Source organism: Chroicocephalus ridibundus, chromosome 5 (assembly GCF_963924245.1).
Source record: "Chroicocephalus ridibundus chromosome 5, bChrRid1.1, whole genome shotgun sequence".
NCBI classification, from domain to species: Eukaryota; Metazoa; Chordata; class Aves; order Charadriiformes; family Laridae; genus Chroicocephalus; species Chroicocephalus ridibundus.
Window position 1 is genome coordinate 35,503,455 of NC_086288.1, and position 27,205 is coordinate 35,530,659.

The 27,205-nt window shown below is 47.4% G+C and overlaps 1 protein-coding gene across 5 annotated transcripts in view; it reads left to right on the forward strand.

Annotated features, from left to right (window-relative positions):
• Nucleotides 1-4,361: 4,361 nt before the first annotated feature.
• TMEM131L (transmembrane 131 like) overlaps nt 4,362-27,205 on the forward strand; it is an 85,423-nt gene continuing 62,579 nt past the window's right edge. For all 5 annotated transcript variants that reach the window (XR_010071145.1, XM_063335454.1, XM_063335456.1 and 2 more), the window contains exons 1-3: nt 4,362-4,516; nt 4,845-4,915; nt 12,272-12,315. Coding sequence is in view for 4 of the 5 variants with exons in the window: in XM_063335454.1 (XP_063191524.1) it covers nt 4,393-4,516; nt 4,845-4,915; nt 12,272-12,315 (239 nt within the window). In the remaining variant the exon portion in view is untranslated. The remainder of the gene's footprint in view (nt 4,517-4,844; nt 4,916-12,271; nt 12,316-27,205) is intronic.

The following is a 27,205-nucleotide window of genomic DNA, read 5'->3' on the forward strand; positions in this document are numbered from 1 at the left end:
TGTGCACTCACCCGTGAGCTGGGCTTTGGGGGAGCACGTGGCCCTACGGCTGAGGTTGGTGGGACTCAGCGTTCCTTGGGTGGGACCGAGCCCCCAGGGATTTGTCTTGTCGCCTGGCAGTGGGCGTTTGGGGAAAGGCCGCCCCTTTGATGAAGAATGAGCCAGCTGGGTGAGGAGATGACCCGAGCGAAGGCGTTATCCCCCCTGAATCTCTCTTTGGGATTTGTAGCCTTATCAGGGGGGACTGGCCATCGCTGCACTTGCCGATAGGGCCAGCCCCAGGCGTGCAGGGCGGGTGTGGGGATGTGCAGCCGTGGGACGATAAAGCGGAGCCCAGCAAGGGAGGGAGGCTGCTGGGGAGGGCGAGAAGAGGCCCTGGGCTCAGCCGGAGACCACTGCAGACCCCAGGATGGGCATATTTCAGCCCCTGCCAATGGGGCTTATCACTGCCGATCGATTTCCCAGCTGGGGATGGCAGGAGAAGATAACACTCCAAAGCAGGCCACTTCCCTGGGGCCTTGGTTTTTTTTTTAATATGTCACCTTCAGTACGTACCATCTCTCAAACTGTACCTAATGGAAACCCTTAAATAGATGACCAGTATACTTACGTTGAGCATTAACTGCATATGGTGCAATATGTGGATGCAAATGAAAAGATTGCGTACTTTGACCAGAAAGGCTTCTCCTGGGCTCAGTTTCCCCAGAAATTAATTTTGCCTAGTATTCCCATAAAGCGTCACGTCTTTCTTGAAAGGTAAGTAGCTATTCCCATGCTGAAAGTAATGGGGATTTGTAATGGCATTTAGGGCTGGATTAATTGCTGTGTGCTTTACGATTTACAGAAGTTTACAGCAGTATCTCCACATTGCTGTAGGTAAAACTCAGCTCCTTTTCCTTGTAGTTCAAGGGCAAGGGAAACAGTAAAAATAAATATTTCAGCAGCACATCCTACTACTGAAAAACAAGTCAAAGATCCTAAAGTATGCCAGCTCAGGGATTTGTTTCATATGAACAGTAAGTACGTGTATAGCCTCAAAAAAGCTTCCCTAGCTAGAAAACAGCATCATTAATAGGTCTGTGAGCTCTGGAAGAGCACTGTCATGTCTGCAGGTGGCTGGGGGAGCTGCACGGGCCCGTCCATGCTGGGTTCAGGTGGTGGGACCATCCGCTCCCGGCACGTCGCCCAATAAGTTCCTCATCCCGATGTTTTAGCGGTTGTTTGATTTTCCAGGGTGAGCAGGGTGAATCTATTGGCTCTGGATTAGTCACTAATTTCTGGGGAAGGGAGGACTACCACGGTGGCCCGTCAAAGAGGACCAGCAGGGACACGTCGGGAGCCTTTCTTCCCCTCCCTGCATCGTCCTGTGCACTGAGCTCCTTCTTGCTGACGGGTCTGCAGCGAGGCTGGAGGAGCCAGCCTGCTCTAAATAAAACCGAGCTGCGGCAGTGAGAAGGCGGTGAATGTAGGTCGGATGCAGTTGGGAAACTGGCGGTGGCGGCGGTGCCAACGTGTGTGTATCTGGGAGGTGAGGGATGCGGGGTGAGGGATGCCCAGGCTGCCCAAAGGCGATGTGAGCAGGGAGCGGGGTTGCCTGTCACAGGCCTGCTGGCTGCAGGCAGGGCCGGGGGGGCGAGGAGGAGCAGCGCAGCCCCCACACACTGCGGGGGGAGGCGAACCCTCCCCGGGGGAGCGTGGGCCAGCACCCACCAAGTGCCACCGAGAGAAGATGGAGCGTCTGAAACCAGTGTGGCAATGGTTGCTGCGGGACTGAGGGGACTCAGGTCCCCTCCTGTGCAACTGAGGCCAGATGTGTCAGCCTGGAGGAACCCAAATATCCATTTTCTTATGATTGCAGAAGTCACTTAGAGCCTTATCTGGGAGGAAAAGCTTCCCCCTCCGCTCCCCTTCTGCTCTGCCCACCTGGCATCATGCCTGCCCTGTCTTGCCCTGCGCCCTCTACAGTGGGCGGCCGCTCTGGAGGCTGTCCCGGGGCTGGCCCAGGAGCATCTCAGTGTATTTAGCGGGAGGCATATTTCATTTCGCCTCACACACGAAGAACAGTCCCAGGCATATTTTGCTGGTAAAGGGATGCACAGAGTCACTGGAGTGGGAATGTAATTAGGTTGCCTGCTCCCATCTGACGGATGTTACGCAACATGCATCTCCCCGTCCCATCGCAACATCTGCATCGTGGCCCTGATTTCCTCCCGATCTCGCCTGTCACGTCTGAAAAAGCCAAGGCTACAGACATGCCCCTTGCTTTTCGTGGCGGAAGCAACTCCCAGGGGAGCCCGGTCCCAGCCCGGGCTGCGGCTCAGGCCACCTCTCTGGCCCAACGTTTTAAAACCCGTTCAGCTAAACCAGTCTCAAGACCGCCTAGGAGGGGTTTCCTCTCAACACCGACCTACTGCCAGCCAGACTCCTTGCTGCAGACATTAAAAATGCAGTCGACTTTCAGACTCAGACAGGCAAAGTCACCAGCTTGGGCTGACATTGGTTTTTAAAAAGCCAATGATTTAAAATAATGTCAGTCTCCGGCTCTAACTTGTATTGCAACTGGGACCAGTTGCAAAAGCGGTGGGGACGGTACCCTACTGAACGTGCACAGGATGTTCGTGGTGCCATGCAGCCGCTGGATGGGGTGGTTCTATATTTTACACCATTGTAACGCTCTTTCTCTCTAGAGCATCTATTCAAGCCCCTGTCCAAGCGCCTGCTGGCAGAGACGCATCCAACCGTTCCCAGAGTAAAAGGTACCGTTTCCCTGTGAGCCCCGGGTTGCTCCGGAGCACAGGCAGAGGGGTGCCTTGGGATGCGTCCACACAGCCGGGGTGGGAATTCCTCTGCCTGCGTGTGGGGAAGTGTGGGCAACCCCATTACAGGCGCAGAGGGACAAGGTGGGAAACAAAAGACCCGTCCAACAGGCAGAGAGTGGGAAAAAGGGAGGAAGAGAAGAAAGGAGGCAGAGGGATGCGGGCAGGAGCCCAGCCAGCGGTGGCGTACATCGGCCCTTGCGCAACACGGGTGAATGTCGGAGCCTTCTCCTTCAAGGAGGGGGTCAGCGTTGCTTTTGCCGCCAGCAGGGACGTGCTCCCTGCACACGGACCACCCTGGCCCTTGCTGCCCCCAAACTGGTGGGAAAAGCTTTTAAGACCACTGTGCAGAGAGGGCACGGGGTGGCTGTCCCCCTGCCGCCAGGGACCGAGGCCTCCAATGGCCTCATGCGTTGTCTCAGTCCAGGGCTGAAAATGGGTTCTGTCATTTGTTTGGTTTTATTTACGAGCCTTTGGCAAGTAAGCACCATATTTCCATTGTTTACGTGAGTTACTATGTGCGAGCGGTAAGGAGAGAACCAGATGCAATTTCGGGGTTGTGCAAACGTCGTTAGCGGAGTACTTGCTTTCCTTTTTTTTTCCTCAAGGTTTGCAGAACTAGTTTAACAACTGCTTGTTTTTTCTGTAGTTAAAGCATTTGAGGGTTTATTTTTTGAGCAAAAGGGACAAAATGCAATTAGAAGGGCAGGAGGCATATGCTAAAGCTGCATGGCCGGTGTACGCTACTGCTGGGCTCTGTGCTACCCTTCTGTTTTATAAACGCCGTAATTACCGGGGAGACCCACCAGGCCCCACAACATATACTTTAAACCCAAAAGGGATCAGAACAGAAGCAGGAACCCCCTGGGATCCAGAGCAGACGGGGAGCACCGCGGCAAATAAGCCTGTTTCTGAACCGTCGTCGTCCCCCCTCCCACCCCCAGCCCCGAGATGCTCTGGCAGCATCTCCCCCCAAGAAGGCCGCCACTAAAGGCACCACAGCCGGGCTATTTTGGGTGGGTTTTTTTTTTTTTTTCCCTCCCCCCCCTCCCTCCCCCACACACTTCCTTCCCCCTGCTCTTTCTCCTCCCTCTTCCTGCCGCCTCCTGGTTTTCCTCCTTCGCTCTTTTTTTTTTTTAACTTTTTTTTTTTTTTTTTTTTTTTTTTTTCCTAAAAAGAAGCGGAAAGCACGGAGCCGCGGCCCCCCGGGGACACCCCGCAGGGGCGTGAGGGCGGGGAGCTCCCGCTCCCGCCGGGAATATAAAAAAATATCAACCCGTTCTCCATCATTTTCCCCCAACGCCTCCCGCCTTCCCCCCTTGCTTTGGGGGGGGTGGGGGGTCGGACACTTTGGGGGGGGGGGGGGTGTTGTTGGGGGTGTCCCCCCCCGGCGTCGCGCCATGTGCTCGGCGCTGCCGTGGGCGTGGCGGTGGGCGTGGCGGCGCGCACCGGCGCGCGCGCGGCGTGGCGGTGGGCGTGGCACAGCCCCCCCGCCCCGCCCCGCCCCGCTCCCCCCCCTCACCCCGTCCCCGCCGTCGCCCCCGCCCAGCCGCAGCACGGCGCGGCGCGGCACGGCATGGCGGGGCTGCGCTACCCGCAGCAGAGCGGCTACTGCCGGGCGGCCGCCGCCATGAACCTTCTGCTGGGCGTCTTCCACGTTCTCCTGCCCTGCTTTCGCCCCGGGGAGGCGCAGGGACAAGGTGAGGGCGGCCGGCGGGAGGGGAGGGTCGGGTCGGGTCGGGGGAGGGAAGGAAGGAGGGAGCGAGCTGGGGGTGCCGCCGGTGCCCGCTCCGGGCGTGCTGAGGGGGGGCGGTCGCCGTGCCTCGGGCGGCTGCCGCGGTGGCAGCCCGGGGACACAAAGGCAGCCGGGCCGCGGCTCGCATCCCCCCGGCCCTGCGCTCCGCTGTCAGCCGGGCCTGCCCCCGCCCGAGGGGGGGCTCGGGCCACCGCCTGCGGGCCACGGGCTCCCGGCCCCGGCCAGCGCGGCCGTCCCATCCGCCGTTTCTCTCTCTCTTTCTGCCCCCGCAGCCATCGAGCCCATCCCCGGCGTGGTGGAGCTGTGGCAGGCCGAGGAGGGGGAGCTCCTGCTGCCCGCCCAGGTGAGGGGGCGCCGGGGGGGGGCGGTGGTTGGGGCGGGGGGGTGTGAGGTGGGGCGAGGTGGGGCCGGGGGCCCTGAGGGCCCGTGGGGCGGGTTGGGGCCCGTGGGGCGGTGCGGGGCCGCTGTCACGCCGCAGCCCCGGCCCGCGGCTCCCCCCGCAACCAGCATTGGGGGGTTTCGGCTTTGTTTTGGGTTTTTTTCTGCATTTTTTTCCCCATTTTCGCTTTCCTTTTTTTTTTTTTAAGTGAATGTATTTGTGCACTCTCAATGCTGGATGTGTGTATAATGAATACACATACGTATTTATATCTCAGAACCGCTCGGGTGAAGCCATATTTTTTTTTTCCCCTCAAATGACACATCATTTATGGTGGTGTTCATCTCACTGTAGCGCTTTATTTTTTTGTTTTGTTCAGCCGCTTTTTTCGGAGGGGTAATAAGATTGGTTAAATTCTGTACGGGAAGGGGAGCCAGTACAGCAGAATTCCCGTCCGGGCTGGCAGGCGAGGAGCGGGGCTGGAAGGGGAGGTCTGGAGTTTATGGCATCTGAGGCAGTCATTTAACTTGCCACTGACGGACTCTGCCATATGTTGAGCTGGGCCTTCCTAGACTCAGCGGCACCAGGCTCGTAAATGGGAAGAAGCAGTCCTTGGGGACATTATCTTATGCGAAAGGGGGAAAGAGGGTAATTTATTTCTCTTAAGCTATTATATCATTCTCTGTTCAGTGCTCAGCCGTTGATACCTATTAGCGTAGGGGAAAAATAGCCGAAGTGTTGTTTCTTTCCTCAGCTAGCTGACGATTGGTGCGGTTTACCAGGGCCCAGCATTTTGTATCGTGGTGTTATGAAAGTATTTTCTATTACGGATGTATTTTCTTTTAAATTATTTGTATATACATTCAGCTGTTCAGAATTTGCCTGGTGCAGATGTGGTAGTAGCTAAGGGAAAGTGCAGAGTCTGCATGCCCAGGGATGCTGAAGGAACTCAGCCTTTTGCTTGTGTGCATTCTTTACCTTGAAGACATTAAGATGCATTAGATGTAGAACCGTGTAATGCAGTCATTTATAGTTGCTTCTTGCAGTGAAGCTGCAACTGAGTGATGATGACGTGATGTTTACTTCCTGAGGAGATTAGGTCCTCTTGGAAAGCACTTTGTTCATGAGCATCCTCATAAAAATAAGCTGTAGCGTGGCTGAAGGAAGGCATGCGTGGCCCGTCAGCTTGGTGTGGTTGAGCCTGTGGTCCTGCCGAGCCCTTGCAGCAGTGAAAGGCGAAGCTGCGGCTGCTGCTCCTCCGTCGTTTCCGTAGATGTTGCATTAGGTATGCAGGAAAGAAAACGGGTCTTCTAGTTTCAGTTGTGATAGAGCAAGAAGTGAAAATCACGATAGGCTCGCTGAAGTAAAAGACGGACATTAAAAGCCAGATGAACCAGTCTCTGAGCATCAGTGGTGCAGTGGCTGTTTTGCATGGCTTTTCCCCCTGAACTTGGGGACCGCAGCAGCATCTAACGCCTTGGTGACTGCTCAAGCTGAAGCAGAAGGGCCTGGGTTCCTCAAACAGGTTTTAAGACAAAAGCTTGGTTCCAGGCCCAAACCTGACACCCAAATTTCTGTTCTCTTGTGGGCTTGGGCTTTACCAGAACATCCTGGGCTGGGGGACTGTGGCCGAATTTCAAGCTGCCTTTCCCAGTTGTTGGGGGTAGGAGGAAAGGAGACCTTCCTCTGTCCCTGTGGATGTGGCCAGGGACCCTTCCAACAGCGCTTCCATGGAGCGGTGGCACTGCCCTGCAGTGGCCGGTCATGGCTCTTCTCTGCGCGCCTGAGGAGTTGAGGGTTCCCCACCCTGCCACGATCCCGTGTGACATCTGTGAGGTCCTGAAGGCAATTCAGCATCGTCGCCTTGCTGGGTGACCGTTCTGGGTTGGTGAGGGGTATCGGCAGAGATGCCGTCATCAGCTCCAGAGATTTGGAAAACTGCTTCGTCTGTTTGTCCTTTCTTTGTTAGAGGGATGCTTAAACTTGAAAGAGGTTTAGGCTTGTCGGTCTCCACACTCCACTAAGAAAATGATCTGACTTACCACTACGAGGAGGCTGTCCATGTTCTCTTCCTTGCAAGAACAAACTTTTTCGCTTAAACCCTCACAGAAGGTTGTTGGCCGGTGTCCGTGTACCACAGCAGTGGTGATGCAAGGGTGAGGGTCTAGTAAGAGGAAGGACTTCCTCGCTTTTGAGTGGATATTCAGCATTGTTTGATAGGGAATATCCAAGGGTGGCTTCATTGATATGTTTAAAGATAGGTCTTGGGGAAGACTTTGGGAACGGGAAGTGTCCTGGTTCCTCGATCTGGTTCTTCCCGTTCCCTTTCAGAGGGTGGGCGGGAGTGCAGCACAGGAGAGGGAGGACTTTGCATGGGACTTCGCATGCGGGATTGAAAAATCCAGGGAAGGAACCATGCGTGCACCTCCCTCCCCTCCCGCCTGCCTGTCGCGGGCTCTGAGCAGGGATATGAATTTGGCTGTCCTGTCTGCCCAGCCCTTTTGCCTGTTTCTGGCGGGTTACCAATGCTGTCTGATGGATGTTTTTCCCTTTCTGTCGTGGCTTTGCACTATTATCTTATTTTCCATGCATCATCAGCTGCCTGTGACAGAGCAGTTTTGAGCATTCCTTGCTGGCTGCAGAAATTGAGGATGAAAGTTGGACAGGTCGGTAGCCCATTCAGCCGTCCGGTTGCCCGTGCGTGCTTTAGTTCCAAGAGCACTCACTGAATAAAGACATCATGTTAAGAGGCAGGGGAGGGGAAAACAAAGCATTTTAATATTTGTAGTTGCTTTCTAGGCCTCTCACAGCATTGCTTTGTCTAAGTGAACTGCATGAATTTGCATGCTGGAGCGCAGCCGCCCAGGGCCCGCGTGCCTCCACCCCGGTTGGTCGTTCTACCTTCTGTTTCCTCCTGCTTCCCTTTCATTGTTTGTGCTTCTCTGTGCCCCCTCCCAGCTTCCCTCTTACATGTACTGGTGCTTTTTTTTTTTTTCCTTTTTTTTTTTCCTTCTTCCCTATGCGTGTGATTGTTTGATTTTGGCTTCCTCCGAAGCCCTGCAGAGGCGTTTGGGGATGGCTATAGCTACTGCTTTTGCTCCGCAGCTAAGCCCAACGGGTGCCCGGAGCATCATTGCAGCCGGTGAGGGTGTGCGTGGGCTGGTGTGCCAGAGCTGAGGAGGAGCTGGCTGTATCTCGCCTGCTGACAGCCTTCCACTGGTCTGCAGCTTCCTCCGGTGTTTTAATGTTTCTTCCTGGCTTCCCTTTTTTTGCTTTGAGACAAGCTGGGTTTCCCGGTCGGATGTGGTATCCGTATTCCCTTGTGCCCAGTTCCTCTTTCTCGGCGAAGGTGGTGTGAAGTCTGGGGTAACCGCAGGGCTCCTGCCTTGCTCTCCTCCTCGCCCTCCTTTTTATAGGAAATGTCCCTGGGGTAGATCGCTGTGTTTTTGTTTTTCTTCCCATCGTTTGTCCTCAATGTGGAAAAATGTAAAGCCTTGCCTGCCTCGATGGTTGGGAGATGTGTGGAAAACCAGTGGGTTTTTGACATGGAAAAATTTCAAGTGCGAGAGGCTTGATTAGAGCAGTTGTGGGTTTTATTCAGACTCCTTATAATCTTGTGGTTTTGCTTGTTTGTTTGTAACTTGTTAATACTTACTTAACTAAAATGCTTGGGAGAAAAGCTCCTTTGTGTAGGACTTGACACCCAAGTCCTTCACCATTAAAGGCTGAAAAAGCTCCAAATATAAACAGCCATGTTGGAGCACTTCAGTGCAAAGCTGAAAGGAGGTTAGTTTGTTTTTTGGGTTTTTTTTTGCTGAAGAGGAGAGGAAAGAGCCCAAGGAAAAGCACAGTAAGGATATCAGGCCTGCTGGCTCCGTGGCCACAAGTGTATGAAAGGAGAAGCACAAACGCCATTTGTTGTTCATGGTATACACCACTTAAAAGAGGTATCAGAGAGTCATGGTTGCGTGTTTCTGTCTGTCAGAAACTGCTTTGGTGGGTACTGTGAGCATCTGAAGGCAGGGGCAGGCAAGCTGGAGATCTGCAGAGCTGGGTGTTTGGCGCTTCCCTTCAGCCCCTTCAGTTTCGAGGGAGGAACTACTTTAAAATGAACTATCTAGGTCTTGTTATCATACTGAAAATGACAATAAGTCATCAAAGACAGTGTATACCAAACTCTCTCTCTTTTTTTTTTTTTTTTGGTGTCATTGCCATGTCTGTCTGATGTGATGGGTTTTGTACTGGTCCTGCGTGTAGATGAGCGAGATGTTTCATCAGAGGAGTGCTGTGTGTGCATTTTAGTTTACTTGCAGATACTTAGGAGATTACAGTGAGTGCTTATTTCAGATTACTGTGGTAATGTTTTAGGTGCTTGAATGGAGAAAGAGGAAAATGCCACGGTATTTGCTGTGTCATAGTCGGTTACAGACACTGGGCAAATAAAGAGCTGCTGCCTGGGTTTTCACTTAAAAAGGTTCTGCTCGGTTCTGAAAGATTATTTTATTATTTTTTTCTTTTCCTATGTAGTAGTGACTCGTCTTCAGTTCCTGTTCTTCAGTGCAGCTCAGGGGCTAATAAGGTTAATTGTTCTGCCGGTTTCGAAAGCTGATGAAGACCTTGATCTTACATATGTATCCGAGATATGCGGCACTGCAGTATGTCATTAACAGAGGCGCATCCCATCAGCTATGCACAAATTGAATGTACGGAGCCACCTACTTCAAAGCAGGGTTTGTCTGAAGACACACAATTTGTGTGAAAGCCCGAGACAGACTTGGGGTGGGAATTGTGTTCCTCTTTGGGCTGTTCAAAGGCTCCTCCAGCCTCCCAGATGAGCTTCTGGATGGTGCTGATAGGACTTGGGGCTGGTTGGCCATGCAGATTATGCAGAAGCTGTCAGCCCAGGCTCTTGTGACTGGTGTGACATGAAAGGGGTGCTTTCGGGGGCTTTCTAGCATGAGATAAGCACTTGCCTGTAATTCAGGATGAGGTTTGGAGGAAGGGGATTTTTCTTTCCTGTTGTGGATAGGCTGCTGGGACCTGCATTTTCGTCTTCAGGAGTCATGCCCTTCCTCCCATCCCCCTGCAGTGCTTGTCTGGCAATATGGTAGTTTGAGAAGGCTTGTTTGGTTTTGATGTTTTTGGGTTGGTTTTTGGTGTCGTCTTTTATCCTCAGTGCAAGTATACATGTAGCCTGTGGCATATGGAGGAGAGAAGGTAGGAGAAAGCTGGATATGAAGCTCTGTCTGCATGCTCAGAAGGGTAATTTTTTAAATTCTTTTTTCCTTGCACAATTCAGATTTTTTTTGTTGTGGCAGCACCATAGACTGGGAAGATTTTCTTCATCATTGCTTAACGACAAGTGAAGAGGAGAAGTCATTAGTGCTAAGATAACTAGTGTTAAGGGAGAGCACTGTATAATGACAGTCACAGGCTTCTGATGCCTGGTTAAGCCATTTAAAGGAGGAGTTAAGCCATTTAAAATAAGGATATCTTGCCAGCCTGTTGAGTGGCGGAGAAGCTGCTTCTAGAGGAGGTGGATGAGGAGTCCTCTAATTCTGCTTGGTGTCGTACTGAGAGCCTGGAAGTGCAAAAGGAGCTTGTAGAAGCTGGAAAACAGATGATGGATTTGCATCATGCCTTGCTGGTAGTGTATAACCACAAAGCTTGGCTCGTTAGAGGAGATGGCCAGGTGCTAGGACCTCTGCTTAGGTCTGTGCCGAAGAACCACATGATGCGCTGCAGATCCTGGATGATTATCACAGTGTCTCCAAACTCCCTTTAAAGGCAGATGTACAGAAAGATCATCAAGTCCTCAAATCAACTCGCAGTTCCCTGTCGGTTTTGTTACAGCTTTGGTTATGCTACACTGAAGGCTGTGCTCCTTCTGTCGGATGAGATGTTCATGGTAAAAGATTGATGTTTAGATGCATCTGGTAGCTTTTGGCAAGATCTGTAATAACATTAGCCATAACTTCATTATTTTAGCCATAATAATGTTAATTATTAATAATAGCATTAACCATATTTGCTGCCTTAGTGTGGTTGTAATTTTTTTCCCTTCACAAGGTTTAGGTCTTCAGAACTCCTGCTGTCTGTCCCGCTCAGTACATGAGTAGGGCTGCCTTGAGCATCTGAAGCCTGTAGAAAGATGTTCAGTGTTTGTGCAGGTGATCTTTTTTTCTAGTATGTAGTGAAAATAGGAGCGAGAATCAAAGATGGTACCTTGGGGCCTGTTCCATGATGCACTTACACGGGAAATGTGTAGGAGGGGTGGTAGAAAGTTAATTTTAAAGGCTTTTTTTTTTTTTTTCCTGCCTTCTCATTGCTAAGGTCTGTAGCTCGTGTCTTGTGGAACCGGAACCGTCTTCACCTGCTTCTGCAGTAGCTGGGAAAACTTACCAGCTGTGCTTGGCAGGATAACCGTGACCTCTTTCTGAAGAATGTTAATCTCCCTAAAGCTGTCCCTGGTTTCATCAGCGTGGGTTGGGTGGATGTAACACGTTCCATTTTGAGTTGTACCTAAAGCTCTCCTGGAGATCTCGGCCAGTTCAGAGCAGCTACCTGCTTGTTTTAAATGGATTTCCTGCAGGGAGCTCATTGAACCAGCGCTTGAGTTCATTTCTGTAGACAGCTCAAAGTGGTTAGTTGCGAACTGCAAGCTGGCAGAGTTTAACTGCACGTCTCTGAAATTACCTCAGTCCAGCAATTGAGCTAAGCTGCTGTGTTTTAAGCTCCTACTCCCTACGATTTCTGTACATGTTGCTGATCGTTGGTAAGATCTGGGTTTGGGATCTTGCCGTCTCTGTTGGAATGTGGTGCCTTGCCTTTGCTTTCGGGGTTACCACGTGATGTGAGTTTCAAGGCATTCTGCGTCCTATTTTCTCAGGTACTGGCTAATTAAATTTACTGACATGGCGCAGATAATTTGAAGGTGGCAGAAATGGTCTTCCTGTAGTTTGAGGACTGTTGATGGTTTTAGATCGAAATTGTATATGTGAGCAGGATTTTGTATAGATGCATTAGTATAAATGGAAGATTAGTTTGTTCAATCAATGTTCGGAAAAAAAAAAATAATGGAATAGCCATGTTAAGTCACCATTTATCTTGGCAAAATGAGCTGAAACCTCAAATAGGATGGCCAGCATCAACCTTCCTTGAATTGTAAGGGAGTTGCTGAAGGAATTATATATTTCTGACTTCATTTTGCAAGCAAGTCGTGTGAGAGTCTGCCTTTGGAGCAGTTAAAAATGGTACATATGTCCAGTGCACCCTGTTGCAATTCTGAGATCCTTACATAGTATTTTCTCTGTTTGTCAGGCTGATTCGAAGGAGGATGTGGAAGAGCATCCACAAGAGCAAAGGTAAGTAAAAATCAAATGAAAACAAAAGTATTGAAGCTCATTTTGGTTTTTGCTTTAGGAAATAGTGCAGCGTAATTGGGCAGACTGCTAAAAATGAATTTTTTTTCTGCTGCATATTAAATAGGTTTTCATTAGTCGCGGCTTATGATTTTCTCAACTAATGTTAATATTCATTTGTTAGCAAAATCAGAAAGTAGCACGCAGCGTATGCAAGACTGAAATGCTCTCTTGCATCTCTTTCTCCTTATTTTATCTCTAATCTGCATTTACTTTTCATTGCTTTCACACACACAAAAAACTGTGTTTATTGATTCTGCTTTATTGTATATTTTGTAATTAATTTCTTTAAACAAGAGGACAATTTTCAGTTCCAAAATTTGTGAATGTAAGTAGTCTTGGAGTGTTAACTGGTACTGGGGTGGGGAGGGAATTAAAGACAATTTAGAGCCAAAGGCTTCTTAATGTGATGCTGTTGCGCAATAGATATCCTACCGTATTTCTTTAAATCAGATACATAATAAAGTCCTTAAGAACTGTAGCCTCAACTTTGCTGTTTCTTTTAATATCGGGCCTCCTCTGTTTTGAAGGGTTGGGTAAATAGCATCGCAGATTATTTTTTAAATACACATTTTGTTTCCTCTGAGCGTCCAGATTAAAATGCTTGGACATCTACCAGTGAAACACTTCCTTCCTTTGGTATGTGTTAATGTGGGTACAGCTCTCGGTGCCATGCCAGCCAGAAAGATCACAAGACTTAAAATAAACACATGTAGCACCACCGTGCTCGGATGACCGCAGCTAGTCAGAAATGCTTTTCTCATTTATCTCCCGTCTTTGCCTTTAGCTTGTGTTTGATAGCGAATAGATGTGATAAAACACAAGCCTGACTGGAGCTGGCAGAAGGGGTAAATGTGGGGTTGGGAAGGGGATGGTTGTAATGGGTCTGCCCTGCGCCGCAACACTTCGTGCAGCTTTTCCCCCCTCTTTCTACCCCGTCGGGAGCCTTCTTGTTCAAACCCAGCATCACATTAGGGCTGCTGTGCCTCGTCTCCGTGGGAGTGGCCAAGGTGCTATAGAAACAGGATGGGAGAATTACTGCTGCCTCTGACAGCTGGTGCTGACGTACCTACGTCCCCCAGTTCCTGCCTCCATAGGGGATTTATTTATTTTTTCCTCCTTCCCTTGCGAAAGAGGAGTAAACTGTTGAATCCTGGCATTTTCCCTGCGCAAATACAGAACTTTCTGATGTTCATCTGGGGACTACTTTGGTTTTGATGCAAAATTTTCACTGCGTGCCTAAGCATGCTCTCTTTACTGAGATGTAATCAGAAGACAGCAGTCTCAAATGCTGTGCTTAAGGTGGTTGCTGAGATTTTCATTAGTAGGCAGAGAGATGTAGTCTAGGGGGGAAAAAGGATCTCCACCTGCCTGTTTTTCTCTGGAGGTGCATGGAGTAACTGGCCCCTATGACAGTAATAAAAATATTGAAAGATAAATAGTTCTTGAGACTCGGAGAGGAAATAGGAAAAAGTGGTTTGACTTTTTTTTGTCATTCAGGTGCTTAAAGATTTTTCTAGTAATTACTCATTTCCAAAAATGACCTTGTTTTCTGAAAGTAAAGTTTATAAGGTTCGCTTGCATGGATGGAAACATCCTTCTATTGTCATACTGAAATGCTTCAGGAAACTTGCCTAAACAGACACTAATCTGTGTGCATTTTTTAAACTGTTTTGGTTTGCTGCTGTGTGTAAACACCAATTCGTGCGTGCTCTGTATTCTGAGGGAACGTTATAGTGTAGGCTTTATGAAGAAGACCGATCAAAGGTGTGCATTAGAAAGACTGGAATGTTTTAGTTTCTTTCCAGATAAACTTTCATTCCCTTGGCTTGTATTACTACATGGTGAAATCACGGGGATTTCCTTTTCCTGTAGCAGCAAAACCTGAGAGCTTGCAGCATCTCCATCTCATTGTCTGCCGGCGTGCCCTAGGGAAATTAGCTAAAGCTACTGAAATTTGATGTGCAGCCCCTAGAGCACCAGAAGCAAAGTACCTTCAAGTAGCGGTATGAACAGAAGTTAATGGAGATGGAGAATTCTAACTTTTTCCCAGAGCTGAAGAAAGTTGAGAGAGTTTAGTATCTTGGGGCATAAAGGAGGAAGTCTCTTCCCAAAACATTGTTTTATTCATTTTTTAATTCTAGGTTAATGGAGCTTGCTAACCTACTTTAAAAAAAAAAAAAAGTATTAACGGTCTGTTAACTGACTTCCTGTGCATGTGCATCACAGGATCTTCCATTTGGGGTGGGCTTCTTGGTCTGCTGCTGTATTTGCTGCAAGTGCACAAGGGGGAATGGATGTAATCTGATTATTTCTGCTTTAGGTTTAGCTTAAACAAATACAGAAGTTTTCATGGAGGTAAAAAGACATTGTCAAAAGAGCCGTTCTTGTAAAGAGCTATTTCAGAGGTGAATGAGAAATGGTTGATTTAGAGGTCTGTGGGTTTGTAGCTGCCCTGAGTGAGAATTAGCAACTCCTTAATTTCCAGTTTACGATTCCTGCCTTTCCGATTGCTTGGATGCTACCCCAGGTTGCTTTCTGCTGTTTTGTGTCTCCCTGTGTCAGACTCTGAAATAAGAAATGCTGGACAGTAGATACTTGAGCTGCTGGATGTACTGCTTCAGGCCACAGTCTTTGACAGAATTAAAGCCACATGTATTTGGAGTAGCCTATTAAAAAAGCTTCAAGTTTCCTTAAAAAATGTTTCTTACATTTGAAAGTCAGCAGTAAAAAGATGCTGTCCAGAACAAGTTTTGTTAGAAGGATGTCAATGACAGGTGTTGAGAGAAAGTTTCTTTGGGTTTTGTTTGGTTTTTTTTTTCTTCATGCTGGTGACTGTTCATGTGCCACAGCTGGCAGTAGCAAATTTTGAAGATTAAGGTGCTTGCTTTTTCATTGCGCTTTTTCTAAAGCAACGGAATGAGTCAAATGCGTAAGTCTGGCACAGATGAAGGGACAGTGCTGTTAGGTGATGTGCACAAATGATGCTAGCAAAACTTTTACCTTTCCACTTCAAGGAAGTAGACATTGGATTGCCAAAATTAAAAAATAAATTTTCGTGAGTGACATTCTTAATCCTTGGTTAAAGGCCTTTGAAAATCCAGTTTCCCAGCTGACACATTAAGGAACATTTGCACCAGAATAAACTGCTGTGCTCCATAAAAGATGTGGAGCAAATACTCTTAATGTGTGGTGTGCATTAGTAGTCCATGAGAAAGGAAAGCCAAACAATACTAAGAGTATGGTGTGTAATCAGAGAGTGAGAGGACACTTCCCAGCCTTTACCTGTGACAGTTAGGGTGTATTTTTATTTGAGTAGATAAGTATCAACTACTAGGAGAACTGTGAGTGTGGTGCTGTTGGCCCAGTCAAGCATTTCTGTTGAACCTTTGCCTTTGATCAGTGGGAGAGGGTTTGACCCTGTAGGCAGGAGATGGTGCTGGCTCCCAGTGGGCTCCTGCTGGGGTGATAGTGCGGCCCGGGAGTGGCAGCGGGTGCCCGGCACTTTGGCCTCTCCTGATTGCCAAGCGGGATTGATTACTTCTCATCCCGTGAGTTTTCACCGTGCCCATGAAATAGTGCTCCAGACGTGGAAGAGAAATCGGAAGGTAAGGGTAGCAAGGGAGTAGCTTCCTAGTTGCCCGAGAGACAACAAAGCAGTCAAGGTGAACAAACTGCAAAATTACTTGGGGGTTTAGCAGATCCTTAAGAGATGTAGTTATAACGTTTGCTTCAGGAAAAATCCCAAGTTGCTGGGGAGAATGAGCCCGCTTCACATTGCGAGGTCATACATGGCAATTTTTCACCGGCCACAACTTCATGTCATTTCCAGTCAGGAGGCACAGATGAGTCTGGCGCTGTGGATGGGCAGTTAAGACACTTCAGAGGTCCAAAAGCTTATGAGTGACTTGTCCTTCAAAAAAACCCTGTGGTTTTAGTGCCATAACAGTCTGGTTCTTGGAAAGTAGTGGCATGGGACTGGTGGCAAGCCCGTGTACCAGATATGTAACTTGGGTTGGTGGCTGAGCCAGAAAACAAAAGATTGGAAAGATGGGTTAGGAACAACCTGATTTGTTTTTCCTTCTGCTTTTTCTTACTGAAAAGAATAAAAATTGATTCTTTTTGTGCCAGAAGAAATGTCCAAATATAAAAAAAACTCCACAGTTTTATGTTGTGTTTACTTTTTAAACATCTTTATTAAGTTCAAATGGGGTATCCATTGAGAAAGCATTTCAGGCTGAAAGTAGTTTTGAGAGTGCTTAAAGCGTTTGAAAAGAACCATCCTAAACCAATGTTTTCAACCTAAGCTTGTATCGAGTACCACTAATTGTCATTAGATTGTCATTAAGTTTACACCCTCCTACGCTCCCCCCTCCAAAGTATTTGAAAAACTACATGAAGACTTTTCCTAGGAGATACACTTGGTCCGAACTTGTAATAGCAAAAGTTGCTTTTATTGAGTTTTTTATAGTTTTTTTAACAAAAAAAGGCAGAAATTGCATGTGTATTTAAAAAGAAGAAAAACTACATTCCTTTTTCTGGGGGAAAAAGCTTTTTAGTTGCCATTAACACATTTGCACAAAGTAACACATTTCTACAGTATCTACAGAATGGGTGTTTTCATTGGGTTGCACTAAAAACTGCTTTGCTGTTGGTTAACTTTTGTTTCTAAGTGATAAGTCACTCCTGTTGTATCCTACCTGCAGTTTCACCAAATCACCAAGGGACTGCTTGTTTTAAGTTTTACTGGATGCCTAAAGAAATTAAATTTACTGTATATAATCCTTAGAAGTAAAAGAGTGGAAATGAGATGCATGCACGTACCTGTTACGCTTGTGTGAAAATCCCTAAGGCAACACCTCTGGGGAGGACAGAGGGTAATGTGAAGGTAGAATACAAAAAAAAGCTTACTGAAGAAAATTGCTAGAAGGTCAACAAAGTTGGGGGATCTCTTGTGGATGAAGCAGATTGTTTCGGAAGGAACTAATAGCATTACTCCTTCCTTATGCTTCTGCCAGGCACATCTAGGCTGGCAGGCTGAACTCTTACCGCTTTAATCTTTTATCTCTTGGTCTATGTGTTGTAATTCATTGGCTGATGAACTTTGCCTTGCTGAACTTTGTATTACATGCTGTAAGGGACAGATGTGCCCTCGTGTGCATTGCTGCGTCTAAAATATTGGTCCTTGTGCAAAATGATGTTGCTTGTCTGCCGATACAGGGAGTAAAAAACCTGTTGTTTATTTTCCTGGGACATTGCAGTGCTGTGTGCTAGCAAATGAGTCAAGTACCGATTTATTTATTTGTTCCTAAGTTGTTTTCTGACATTTCTGAAATGAGAGCAGTAGCCTGGGCCAGCAGTGCTGTGTTTGACACAGGACCGAGGGGCTAGTGCTATGGCTCTCCAGCTTCTGGAGTGAATGGCAAACGGGACAGTCCTGCTGTGTTTTGCAAAGAACTGTCAAATTTCTAATTCTTGGCTTGGGTCCTAATTGACCTTAACTGAAATATTTTAAAGGGGGTCCATTGCCGGATTTAATTACACTTTGACGTGCTGTTGCAATCCGACTCATTGTCGAAATCTTGTCTGCTTGCATTGGAAAAACCCTGCTGGTAGGTGTGTATTTCCCTGGCTGTTGTGAGCCCTCTTAGGCTGGAAGATGCTCATGGTCGGGTCTGTGACTCTTTGGCTTGTACACTGACCTAAAATGGACTTTCTCATCTATGGGTGACAGCTTAACTTTGAGAAGTGGAGACAGTCTTGGTGTGGTGATTGAGAACTAATGCTTGTGCTCTCGTATGGCTCACGCAGGCACACAGGCTGTCTTTACTCCAGTTTCTGTACTGGTAAAAATAGCAGGCAGTGATGGTCTCCTCCCAGTTGGGGCTGTGAGGTTGTCGTTTGCACAGGGATTAGTATATGTGAAGAGGCCGTATTTGTGGATATGTGCTACTGGAGTACACTTTCTCACATGTAATGACCTGTTTTAAACGGACAAATAATCTGGGCTTTTTGTTTCGGTGTCCTGTATCTTTCTTCTGTTAATTTCTTCTTCACTTTCTTTTCACACTTTCTCAGCTTCCTTTCTCTTTTGCAGATCTCTTGCATACCTTCTTACTGTGTCTTTTCTTTCTCTTCAGTTTCTGTCCAGGCCATGCCTAATAGAGCTGTAGTTTCTGTACTGGTGGCTGTCTTGCCCTCTCCATTGCCCCGCTGCTGTCCCCTGCCTTCTGCAGCCCTACAAGTCCTATTGGGAAAACTCCTCTGGATTAAAAGCGCTTCTTTGTGTTGTTTTTGCCGGGATAACATTTACCTGCGATCATTCTCTGGTTGGTTTCCCTGTTGCTTTCTGTGTCAGTTGAAAATTGCAGAGGTGCTCCTGGTCTATTCCTCCCACTGTGCTGGATGGGACCTGACACTGGAACTGGGTCTGTCAGCGCGGCTCACCTGCAGGGCAGCATCTCTGATGTGTTCCTCCCAGGGAGGCCTGCCTGTCTCCTCCTGCGGTCTCCTTGCTTCTTCTGTCCACTTTCTTCTGCCTGCCTTTTGGCTGGCTGTTGGGGTGGGAGGTTCTGTGGTGGTACTCGTGCCAAGGGCTGATTCCTTGCTCTCGTATCTACAGCAGTGCAGGAGGGGCTGGGGAGGAACCCAGCTAGATCCGCTGCTCTGCTCACTGTTGGTGAGATGAGCAGGTTAGTCCCCAAAAGGGGCTGAGAAGGGAGAGCATCTTGTGATATGTTGGGAGTAATGCCTTACCGAATCAGTAGCTGTTGGGTAGGAGGAGGGTGAAGCGTTTCCATCCGTGTGATGGATAGCCTTGGAAGCAGCTGATGAGTTTTGGGTGGGTGGTATGGTGAATCACACAGCCTGCCGCTGCATGGAAAGTTGAAGGCAAGTGCACAAACACGTATATGATTTGTTGTACATAGTTTTCATTTTTTTCAGGCTCTTGGTAAACCCCTGTAGCCTATGCTTTGGGACAGCATCCACCCAGAATGCACGGTCTTTAGAGTGAGGACAATCCTGATCTGAGCAGGTGGGACAAGGCCATATGGTGTCTTACTTCCCACTCTGTGTTTTTTTTTCAGTGCTGGCTGCAAAGCGATGGCAGGAGCAGTGACAGATCTTGTGGTGGCCCAGGCTGTTGGTGTAGTCAGTCATTCAGCAAACACATGGGGAGGGTCAGCTCTTAATGGCAAGCAGCCGCATGCTGCGAGCGCTCTGCAAGTCCGCTCTGGAACATGGCATTTTTCTTGTTAAACGTAACCTGCCTGGTTTTGAAAAAGGGGGTGTTAGGACACATTTTGTATGTTTAGAGAAGAGGGGGGAGGGGGGGAAAGAAAGAAAAGCAAAAGCAAACAGTTGCTGTGGCATGTTTGTTCTTGTCCTAATCATTGTAAACTTAGTGTCCCCTTGTCCTGTGCATGCTGCTTCTAGAAGTGGTTCAGAATTGGAATTCTCTTCGTATGCTTCTACTTTTACATTTTAATACACTAATAATGAATTTCAGATGTGTGTTAATCTCAGGCTAATCCTTCTGATTTGCGGGCAGTGGGCCACAAAAGATTAGCTTTATATCTATACATTTATTATTAATAAATTATTTTTACTTCTCTAGTAGCTGCTGCTTAGTTGCCCTTAAGAGGGCTTAATTTGCAGTAACCTTTATTTTACCATTATGCGCTTAAACGATAGACATCTGGAATAATAGACCAGTGTCAGTGAAAACTGACACCCTATAAGCGTGTAGAGGAATAGTTTTACTGCTGTTGCAGATCGGCAAATTGTGACAAAATAGGAAAAAATCAAAAGAACAGTTTGCTCACTTTCAGGAATCTGCAGACAGTCCACTTATGAATCATCAATCCCAGCACGCTGGCTTGATTTTTATAAGCTGAGTATAAAGTTACCTGAAATCTATCTGATGCAGTGTAATAAAGTGTTATGGGCAATGCTGTTACCTGCCTCTCATTTTCCTAGAGACTCAAAGGTAACACAAACCTAGCTTATCAAGATTTACGCATTTTTATTTGACTAGGAAACGTGCTCTAGGAAGCTGCTGCTGCCCCAGCAGTGGCTCTGGGTACCTGACTTGTAGGCAAGTAGTTTTTCATTAATTTTGGCATTTGCCATAGTAACATAAGTAAAAACATGGACAGGAAAACAAAGCAAATAGCTCATCTGTACCACTTTCAGTTCAGTCTTGGTTATAAATTCAAGCCTAAGTTGTAAAAAACGTCTTAGTTGCATTGTGTTAAACATAATTTTTTATCCACTTTCTTTGGTAGCTGGTTTGGGAATAGACTTCCTCTTTGTGGTGGTTAGTGCAGAATGACCAACTCTCCTCTTCACCAGGACAAAGTAGTCTTGTCCAGGGAGAGGTAAAGTATATCAAATATTATACTTGCATGTGATGACAGCGTGTATTAACTCTTTTGCAGAGTTTTGAGCCCTCACTGCAAATATTTGCTTTGTATTTGTGGAAGAGTTTGCTTTAGTCAAATAAACTAATCGCCTAGGAGAAACACGTGGCCAGTATGAATAATTTAGGTGCCTGCTTGTCCTCTCAGGGGTCCACCATTCTATGTTATATCCAGGCTGCGCCTGAGATAAGGAAGATAGAGGGCAAAGCTGGCTGTGTTAATAGTCACCTTATCTTCCTGCCCACCTCCTGCCACCAAAGTGATGTACAAATAAAGCTGCTTTTTTCTGTGTGTGTGTGTCTTGGTAACTTTTAAGAAATTCATTGGAAATATAATTAGACAAGGACAACTTTGGATATTTTTTATGCATGTGTGCAAAACAGACCTTGCTTTCTGTAGAACAAATGGACTTTATATAAAGTTTAAACACAGGAATTCCTCAATCAAAAACAATCACTGTGAAGAAGTTTTTTGCTCAGAATTATAAGGAAAAGTAGAGAGAACGGAAAATGTTTTGCAATGAGAAGTAGCCCTCTCTTCTTGTTTTTGGTGAAGTTGTTGTCCTTTGATAGTCTCTCGTCTGCTTCAAGATACTGTTGTAATAGCTAGTGAGCTGTAGTCAATGGTTTACCATCTCACCCACCTGGATACCAGAGCTCCACAGACGTCAAAATTAAAGCATTATTTTTCACTTCAAATTTCTTTTGTTACTGCCTGATAAAAGGCAACTTCAAAACTTCCTGAAGACACGTGAAGAAGCTGTAAGGACTTGGAAGTAAAAAGGAGAAAGCTATGACAGTGTATCATGTTCAGTGCTTTTGAAAGCACGGGCTGTGTTGTCTCTGGTTCAGGGTTTTGTTGTGCTTCGGTTAGAAGTTGGGCTTTCTGAGCAAGAGAAGGTTTTGTTAAAATGTTTGTTTGCAAGAGCATGCTCCTTAAGGAAACATGAGAAATGCAGAACGCAACTCACTATTTATTTATATTTTTTAAACCTAGAAACTGTTCTTTCAGATGATAGGTTGCTTCAATTATTTTTGTGACTTTTGATTATCAAAATTAAGACAAAAAAAAAAAAAGGCCTCCTGGCATCCTGCTTCCTGCTGGTGCTTTTTCCCTTGTGACCACTTCCGAAGAGTTCCTCTGTGGGCTGCATGTGGGTTTGGTGGGATCGGGCACCTCTTTGCAGTCCTTCAGCTGTAGGTATTTGTATCGGGCACCTCTTTGCAGTCCTTCAGCTGTAGGTATTTGTATCGGGCACCTCTTTGCAGTCCTTCAGCTGTAGGTATTTGTTTCTTATTGGTAAGAACAGAAATGGGTTCAGCAGTCATATATCAAACTGAAACTGGGCCATATGAATAGATGTGTATGTGCTTGAATGCCATCTCCATGCATTTAGGACACCGGTCCATGTTTGTTGGAGTAATGTGTTGTGCTGCCGTTGGGAATACACTTGGAACAAAGACGGATTTTGGAGACTACTTTGACTCTGAGCCAGCAGTCTGTGTGATGTGTTTAGCACTGGAGAGAGAAAAAACAGATGCATGCTTGTTTTTGTATTATTTGTGAGGAGGATCCTTTGTATGGTTTCCAAGGTCTTGAGGTTCCTGTATGTTGTGCTGCCTCTTAACTCCCATTGCTTTAGTGTGCTTGGATGAGAGGTGCAGTTTCCATAAGCAATTGAAAATGCACGTGTGCTGGTTTTTAAGGCTCTGGGACCTCCTTGCTGCCCTGTGTCAGAGCACCAGAGCAAAGTGCACCATGTTCTCAAGGCTTTTCTTGGTGGGAATATGTAAAAACTGTTAATTACTCATCTGTTACAGGCTGGGTGTTTTATAAACAGGTGGGTTCTATGGGTACATCTCACTCCCTTTGAAACCCATCTGTTAGAGAAGCCGCTGCCCGAGCATTCACGAGCCGTTCAGGGAGTCGCACACACATCACCACCCGAGTCTTTCACTGCCTGGATCAGCGTCCCTTTGCGGGTGGAGGACCCCAGGGAGTCGGTGGGTGCCGTTCTGACTCCTCACACACACACACTTGCTCTCGGGCATGCTCCCTCCTTCAGGCTTGACCCTAGGTTACCCACTGTGGAGTCTCAGGCATTGGATTTTGTAAAAATAAAGTACAGCAGGAAAGTCAGCTAGCTGGGTGCCTCCAGAGAGGGATGTCCAACATCCAAGAAATCCCTGGGCGATTATGTCCTTGCCATCTGTACACCCGCTGCTCACGTGGTCTTCATGTGTCTTTTAGTCCAATGGTGGTTTTTGGGTTGGTGTCTTCTGACGCCTTCTTGGATTCTTTCTCTGTGCCCAGGCAGGCCATTAACTTGTTGATATGCAGTGTGTGCTGAGGATTGCAGCCTCCTTATCTTCTGGTTTATGCTTCTGGTGCACCTGCGCTCGCTGGCAGAACATGGGGAACTGAAAAGTTCCCAGACTTAGGGAAAAACGCTACCCAAACATCAGTGTGTTATCAACATTTTCTTCATACTAGAAGACTAAACACAGCACTGTACCAGCTGCTAGGAAAATTATGGAGAAAACTAACTCTATTGCAGCCTAAAAGCTTCAGCAAATCTAGCCACTCATGCTAAGTAAAGCTGGGCAAACAGCATAAATCACACCATATTATAACCCTAAGTAATTTATTCTAATTAAAACATATTTATTTAAGCTAAACAACTAATATCTCTCAACACCATCTTCATGTACATTTTAGTGTTAGCAATTTTCATTGGATAACAGAGCTGAATCCTGAGAGTTGTACGATTAAAAAAATAAACTGATTGAATTTTACTGAATTCTCTGACAGCACAATAGTTTTATTTTCCTTGAGGATAAGTTGCAGTGATTCATTTAAAAAAGTTGGTTTGGTAGAAAATAAAAGGTCTAATTTAAAAGTTTAAAGTAATTACACTTTTGTGACTACTGCTACTGAGGCACTGCTTATGGTATGAGATGTACATTTCACGAAATTTCAGAGTTGTAGGTATTAGCTGTCATCCCAAATTATCTGGTTGCTTTTGCAGGAGTTAATGCAGAAATTACTGTATGAAGTTGTTTGCTTTCTACTGGAAAAGTAGAACAGTCTAACAAGGATTATTAGAAGTGTCTGAGATATAAAAGGTTTGTGTTTGTTACCTTAGGAGTCTACCAAAGTTATTGGCAAGTGACTGTCGTCCCCTACAGGGCTGGCCACCCAGGGTTTCGGTGCCCTCTGGCCATCAGGCACCAGCTCCTGGCTGAAGTAATGTTGTAGCAGGTTGGCTCCTGCACTGTGCACTAGCCACAAATCCCGAGCCTTTCAGAGTAGTGACGCTCTTGGTACTAGTAAGTACGGCCTAGCATCACTCACAGTTGCACCGGTGTCTTGATATTAAACCTTTGGGTGGAGGCACTGGGATTTGCTATGGGACATGGGAGGAGGAGGGGTGGCTTTCTTTCCCGTCACTAAGTGTCCACTGCCTGGTTTGGATACCCAATGGTGTTCATCTCCCAACAAACTGCACTGCAGGGCTGCAGAGTGCTGGATTTCCCCTTTTCCATACCCTCTGGGCTCATCAGACTCTTGTCCCAGCACAACTCTCTCCGGAGAGGCTGCTGCGAACCGCGTGGATGCGGCAGTCCAGTCCCACTCCCTGATGGGGGGCCAGAGCCCTGGGGGAACTGAGGAGAAGGAGGTGGCAGCAAGGTAGCAGCTGAGCGGGATAACCAGTAGTGTTTCTGAGGCCGAGAGACTCTTTTGCAGTGTTGTTGCCCTGTAATGACAGCATTGTGCGGTATCCCATCTGCTTACAGTGCCATCGTGGCATCTGTGCATGGCCCATCTGTTGCTGGAAAGCAGGTGAACATAGAAGGCGTGGCAGTGGTCAGATTGCACCAGTCGTGATAAAAAATGTGTTTCAAATCGTAGAAAGGTTTAGATTGGAAGGGATATTAAAGATCACCTAGTTCCAACCCCCCTGCCATGGGCAGGGTCACCTCCCACTATACCAGGTTGCTCAAAGCCCCATCCAGCCCGGTCTTGAACACTTCCAGGGATCCACAGCTTCCCTGGGCAACCTGTTCCAGTGCCTCACCACCCTGACAGTGAAAAATTTCTTCCTGATATCTAAATCTGCCCTCTTTCAGTTTGAAGCCATCACCCCTCGACCTATCACTATATGCCCTTGTAAGAAGTCCCTTTCCAGGTTTTTTGTAGGTGTCCTTCAGATACTGGGAAGCCGCAGTAAGGTCTCCCCGGAGCCTCCTCTTCTCCAGGCTGAACAACCCCAACTTTCTCAGCCTGCCTTCATAGGAGAGGTGCTCCAGCCCCCTGATCATCTTTGTGGCCTTCCTCTGGACCTGCTCCAACAGGTCCACATCCTTCTTGTGATGAGGACTCCAAAGCAACAGAAGAGATGCAAGGACAGCAGCCAGACAAGGTTCACCTGCCCCGTGACCTGGAACTGGCCCTCGCTGACAGGCAGGATCCGTCCCCATGTGTTCTCGTCTTTAGGGAAGCTTCCTCCCTGGGCACCTGGGCAACGCTGGAGAAGTGATTTCGGTACAGACCTTTAGATGTTGGAAGGCTCATCACCTCCAGCTCCTCTTGCAGTGAGGGAGAAAGAAGTTTCACCAGGGAGATGGTCAAGGAGTTTAATTCAGCTGCTTTGAATTGCCCTTGGGAGCAGCCCATTTTTCCCAGCCCTTCAGACAGGAGTATGACAGGTTTCTGAATTTCGGAGCCCAGGGTGAGGGAGTGCTCACGTCCCCCTGAGCTACCCTGTTGCCTCCAGCGTCCCCATGCCACAGAGGGCAAGGTGACAGGTGAAGTTGCAGTAATGTTTCTCAAACCCCCAGCATTTCTGACTTGTACAGCAAGCCTGGCTTGACTTCTCTGCTCAGGTTTTTGTACAAATTCAGAGGCTTGTGACCCTTGGCCTCAGTCCACGTTGTTCTGGGGCAGAGGCTGTGGCTGACAGTCTGCACCTCTGGTACCACAGGACTTTCAGCTGCAGAAGCAAAGGCCACCCATGCAACCATCAGACCTTTCTCAGCAGGTGGTGCAAGCCTGGGAGAGCTGTTTCGTATGCATCCTGTCTGCTTCGGTGCACAGGACACTCATCTTCAGCCTGCTGCTGCTTACTGATGCTTACAGCAGTGTGTTGGTTTAAGGCGAAACCCTACTGAAACAGGACACCGTCATCCACGCGTGGTCGCCTGGCTAGGCAGCCAGTGAGTCGCAGGTGATGCTGCTGAGACATCTTGCCTAACGCGGTGCTGGAAGCCACTCAGATGCGATGCTGAGCCTTGTCTGGGCTAGAATTCGGCAGCAGGGGAACGATGGGGTGTAACTGCTGGAGAGGCATGGGGGCAAGTATGCTAACAAGGGAAAAGATGACTTAAGATTGTGGAGAGAAAAAAAGGAAAAAAAAATACTGGTAGGAAGAGAAAAATGAAAGCTTGCTTATTTCAAGTGATAGGCAAAACTGATAAGGGACAACACCAGACTGCAATCTAATGGTGAAAAGAAAGAGAGACAATAGCAAAAGGGAAGTGAAATGAGAGAAAGGAGGGAGTGATTGATTCATAACTGCCTGCACCTTGTGTGACCACCATCTCTGTTTATCTAAAATGATTTTAAGGGTCCATGCAAGATGGAATCAAGTCTCACAACTCTGGCTGGCAGAAGCATGCAACAGTCCTGCTGCGCTCATTTAATGTCAGCTGTTACACAGGTTACAAAGCAGTTAGCAACTCACATCTCACTAGTGGCATTGTAGGTCACCTCTTACATTTTGCCTATATACATATTTTTTGTGCTGAATTATGTTGTCCTATCGACTAAATTTGTGGGTTGGCATTTTACATTTAAGGTCTCTGCAACAAACACATCAATAAATGTACAAACAGTAAAGACCCGAACACAGAGATGGTGAATGCGCTAATCATATATAAGCATAAATTGTATAATTCCTGTTTTGTTTTTTTTTTTTTTAAATGAGACTAGAACAACAAGGAGCACTGTGCCGCCCTTGGGAAGTGAGCAGCCATGTAGTATTGTAGAATAAGTTTTGTAGTCCCTTATCATTTTGTGGACTTAACGTGCCTGCTTAGCCTTTGTGCTTGCCTGCTAGTGCTGTGGGCCATGTGCGTCGCTGGTTTGTGTCTAAATCTTGATTCCTGGCAACTGGAGGAGGGTAGGGAGTTGAAGGGCCTGTACTTGACCGACTCCTTGACCCGTGCTTTACGTGCTTTGTTGCTATTAACTGCTTTTCTTCAATAGCTATTGTCCGATTTCTGTCTTGGTGTGTTCTGTCTTTTATTCCAGTCCTTTGCCGCAAGCCTGCTGCCTACAACCCAGGAGGTGCCTGCTGCCTGCTTAGGTATTTCTGTGGCCTGTTGCTGACCCAGTTTCTGCAGCATTTA